This window comes from Papaver somniferum, chromosome 5, assembly GCF_003573695.1.
Source record: "Papaver somniferum cultivar HN1 chromosome 5, ASM357369v1, whole genome shotgun sequence".
In the NCBI taxonomy this organism is placed as follows: Eukaryota; Viridiplantae; Streptophyta; class Magnoliopsida; order Ranunculales; family Papaveraceae; genus Papaver; species Papaver somniferum.
This window is the reverse complement of record NC_039362.1, coordinates 201,285,463-201,290,539: the sequence shown is the minus strand read 5'-3', so window position 1 is coordinate 201,290,539 and position 5,077 is coordinate 201,285,463. Positions and strand designations below refer to the sequence as shown.

Sequence of the window (5,077 nt, the reverse complement as noted above, 5' to 3'; positions counted from 1 at the left end):
TTATTACGGCGAGGAAAGATAAAAATTGCTCAATATCTCTCGAGAATGCAGCAATTTCATGTTTCGTCACCGTTTGCCATTAAAAATACCATAACGATAATTTATCCCTTTAGGATCGATGGGGAAAACCAAATCTAGTCGGCTTATATGTTTCTTCCTAAGAAAGATAAAGAAATCATTTTCGTTATTGAATTTAGAAAATCCATGATTTCCGGTAAGATATAGAAACCAACAGTACTGGTAGAAAGAACCAAACTATATTGGTATCTCATATAAGCAATATAGAAAACCAACACCAGTTCTTTTGTACGATTCGTGAAAATCATATCGACGAAGAGAGAAAAAAAAATGTTGTCCTATTAGTCATTGCACAGGGATAATCCGCCTTGTGGTTAAACAGATGGTTTCTCGTAAAGGAATAAAAACCAGATAAAAATAAAATCACATGATCTTCATCCAACAAATAAAGATACCAAAATTAATTGGTCGTAGGTTTTTCAACCATGCATGTGATTAATTACCGTAAAGATAATTAAATTGCGATGATATTAGATTTTGGTGATTACAGTTTCATTAAAAAAAATAGAAACTATATGATTTTAATTGCAGCCGAAAAAATAACTTCAAGAATACCATAATCATGCTCTCGTTGTTGGGCTGCAAAGATATATAAAATCCATGAAGATCCATGATAGAAGAATACACCAATTACAAGTAATTTCCGTGATAAAATAAAAGGGAAAATAAAAATAAATCTAATCACATAATTGGTGAAACAATATAAGATACTAAACAAATAAATAAAAAGTTTTATAAGGTTTTACTGTAGTTATGTCGTGTATGTGCATTAGCACCTTGGGTCCTCATCGGCAGTGGTGCCTTATGTATACAGTGCAAGCAAGATATACAATGACTTCAAAGTTCAATCCACCTATATACATGTGTATACAGCCGGAAAGTGATTGTTGATACGGCTACACTTTCTATGAGATAGTATTATACCGTGCTTACCTAAAACAAAGCCGATGGAAATTTAGTTAGAATCTGATTAATAAATCATTGAAGAAAAAAAAAATCAATTTGAAAGGATTAGATAGAGATCTTTATTAATCTTCTTTTGCTCATATTGGTGGAGCAACGTGCATAATAACGTCTTGTTGAATAGAAAATATAGAATGAGACACAAAATAGAGGGGAAGAGTAAAATACAAAGGTTAGGACTCTGTTTATAGAGTTTACATACTTGGTTCCCAAGTAATAGAGTTCCTTTAAAGTGGGCATCTATATAATAAACTGTCGTTTATAATAGCTCCTTCTTTCGTTGATTTTGTTATCTTTAAAGCATGTTAAGATTTTGTAATTCATAGTTGCCAAAGCCCAAGTCTGGTGAGAAGTGTGAGTGATATCGTAAGTCGAACTTATAGAATCGGAGTTAACTCACTGCAAACCTTGTTAAATCTTCTCAACAATCTTCCCATCTCTGATCAATTTTTAATTCTTTTGCATGTTTTAATCTCTTCTTTTTCTACCATATAGTCTTTGATCTGATCTTTCTAATCATTTTTCTAAGTGTTCTTACTAGGTCGGTGGTGCTCTTGGATGACAGCTTGAAGAGTTAGAGTGGTTTTGCCAGACTATATCTCTATCATCCGAACATAGTTCGATTCAGCACTCCAACTATATGTGCAGATTTCTCTCTTTTCACTGCGGATTTTTCTATACTTTCTATAATCATTTATTACCCTGATAATCCCTGACATCTCTCTCCCACAATCATGGAAACTTTGAATTCTAGCTGTCGTCATGCAGGAATTACAAGAATCTCAACCCTATTATTAGGCCTTGCAGGAATTACAAGAATCTCAACAAGTGTCCAACATTCAGTCATGGAAACATCGGCCATCAATTTTATATTCTTTGGGCCTTCATCGTTTTCTCCTCCTTCTCTGTATACAAATCTCTTTACACTGAGTCACAAAACCATTCTTTTATTCCCTCAACAAAGCACAACTTTTCTCAGTACCAAGACATGGAAAGTTCTTTGCTTTCCAGCAGACTAAAAGCTCTAAAGCTCCCTGATATTACAACTGAGGATTTGGTTCAAGGTGTTGCTAACTGGAAGTTCAGTTTTTTAGGTAAAATATACTCTATCAAATATTTTACTGTTACTGAACTTGACAAGGAATTGAAAAAGTTGTGGGTTAAAAGTAAAGACATCTTTATTAAAAAGGAGGATGATGATACGTTCATGATAAAGTTTTACTCACAAGATGAATATGAGGTGGTATTAAAATTTCGTCCTTGGTTCGTTGAAGGAGATCTAATGGTACTGGTGCCCTGGGATCCATATATCCCAAAAAGTTTAGTTGATCTTACCAAAGTGCTCTTATAGCTTCGTCTGTATAACATGCAGCCAGAGTTTTCTTACCCTCCTATCGTCTCAGGCATAGCGTCAGCAATGGGTGAAGTAAAAGAACTTGACCCAAAGGATTGTATTGTTCCCAAAGGTAAAGTCCAGAAAGTGCTAGTGTTGTTAGATGTTCGGGATCCGCTAAGAAGGGGTTTCTGGATTAAGAATGCAGTGAATGAGGAAGTATGGCTGAGAATTTTTTACGAAAAGCAACCTTTTAATCTATGTGGACGCTGTTACACTATAGACCACAAAGATGCTGAGTGTGAGATAATTGCGAACTTTCTTCTGCAACAACAAAGAGGGTTTTTTTCATCAAACTCCCTCATAGATCCTCCATCATGGATTAACCCTGATAATAGGGGGCCAAGACCGGGCACAGTGGATCAAAAATTGCAGCCAAGACTTCCACGGGATCAGATTCAGCCATCAAATCCCCTTTTGGAGTCACAAAATCAGCATGCAATAGTAGGCCCAGCTTTAAATGAAGATACAATGCCGCATGAAAATATTCATATTGGAGAAGTTTCTTCATCTTAACAAGTGATGACCTGTACCCAAAGACAAGATCAGTTGATTCCCTATTCCAACCAGATGGACAACTCAGTAGCCTCGGTTGTACCGGTCTCCACTATTTAATGTGATTCCCAAGGCATGTTACAAGTTGTGGTTAATAAAAGTAGGGAGAGAGAAGATTTCATAGATAGAAAAGGCAAAAGGGTGAGAGTGGAGAAAGCTCAGTCTAGCAATATCTCAGATCAAAATCATAATAGTTATAATGGTGAAGATGCAAATATTCAGGGTGCTTCTGTTTATGATATCTTAAATAAACAAGTTGGAGGTAATATGAGTATTCTGAGGAATTATCTAGCTTTGGGAGAGTTTGATCTCTCTATGGATGATTATAATGCTCAAAATGTAGACCCAGATGAGATTATTATCAAGGAACCACTGTAATCTTTAATCCGCAATTTTGAAATGAATCAGTCAAGACAATATGAAGCTAGTCCTCTTGAGGAATCTGCAGATAATACTCGTGTCAGTTTGGATGATAACACTCGATCTAATATCAGTCAATCTTACCCTGGAACAATGTCAGAGCAAAATCATTTGAAGTATCTTCAAGAAGGAAATCCAAGTGCCTCCCACCAGGTATACTCTAATCTCATTTTCCTTAATCTAGATCTGCTTTTATGTCATACTTGTTTTCAGAATTATTTCGATTGCTCTAATTTCCTTCATCTGAGTTTTCATTCTAAGTTTAGTTATGAGTGTTTCAATTCTGTTAACATGAAAGTAATTGCATGGAATGTTCAAGGATTTTTCTCGAGAGACACTAGAGATTATTTAGCTGCTGTTATTAAGGAACAAGACCCATATGTGATTTTTCTCTCTGAAACTAAGATTAGTGCTGATAGAGCACAAATTTTATGCCAGAGGTTTTCGTATCCTAATACTTGGTTTGTTAGCTCTGTGGGTCTATCTGGAGGGTTGATTCTACTATGGAAGAATGGTTTTCCATGTTATATAGTTAGTAGTGCAGATAACATGATTCATGTCCTCATTCAATCTAATCCATCCAAGGAGGAATGGCTCTTAACTTGCATGTATGGCTCTACTCATTCTGAAGAGAGGAAAAAGCAATGGAACTTCATTAAAGACCTTAGTGAAAATGTTTTCCAACCGTGGATAGTTTTTGGAGATCTTAACGTTCACATTCATAATAAAGGTCGAAGTGCTTCTAGCTTGTCTTCGGACAACTGGGTTAGAACTGCAATTGACTCTGCTGGTCTCATGGATTTAGGTTTTATAGGTCACAATTACACTTGGACTAACATGTTAAATGGTAGAGGATATAAAAGACGTCGAATTGATATGGCTCTCCATAATGCTTTATGGATAGAACAATATCCAGACTCTAGGGTATATCATCTTCCATTTAGGGCCTCAGATCATTGCCAAATTCTTCTCTCAACAGTTCCAAAATGCTCTGGCCCTTCTAAAGCTTGGAAGTTTTATAAATGTTGGCTCAGAGATTCTTCATGTCCCAAAATAATCCTAGATGCTTGGCAAGCTTCTACATGCCTAGACAACTTCACAGATAAGTTGACTAACACTAGGAAAGTTTTAGCAAGATGGAACTGACAGGAGTTTGGTCATATTAGTGAACATGTCAACTACTACAAGAATTTGCTTTCTCACTTACAATCACTTCCTTTTAGTGATACAAATAGTGAGCAAATTCATTTTGTCATAGACAGGTTGTCACATTGGGAGAAAATAGAAGCTGAATATTGGCAACAGAAAGCGGGTGATCACTGGATTCTGGATGTTGATAATAACACTGCTTATTTTCATTCCAAAGCTAATAGGAAGAGAGCTAGAAATAACATCACAACTTTGAAAGATGTTAGTGGTAGATGGTACCATAAAAGGAAAGAGTTAGTCAATTTACTAACTTCTCATTTTTCCACCATTGCCACTACCACAAATCCTCAGTTGGATGACTCTTACTTTCACATTATCCAACAATTAGTCAAGGTCGAAGATAATCAAAGACTCATGGAAGTACCAACTAAAGAAGAGATTTATGAGGTCCTCAAAAGTATGTCTAGCTGGAGTGCTATGGTTTTCCGGTGGGCTTTTATGTTTCGCAATGGGCTGTAG

At 35.9% G+C, this 5,077-nt stretch overlaps 1 protein-coding gene across 1 annotated transcript; it reads left to right on the top strand.

Moving 5' to 3' along the window:
• The first annotated feature begins 3,388 nt into the window (after window positions 1-3,388).
• On the top strand, window positions 3,389-5,077 carry LOC113280571. The gene is made up of 3 exons (XM_026529182.1): window positions 3,389-3,562; window positions 3,623-4,333; window positions 4,559-5,077. Exons 1-3 carry the CDS (start codon window positions 3,389-3,391, stop codon window positions 5,075-5,077), a joined length of 1,404 nt encoding a protein of 467 aa, XP_026384967.1.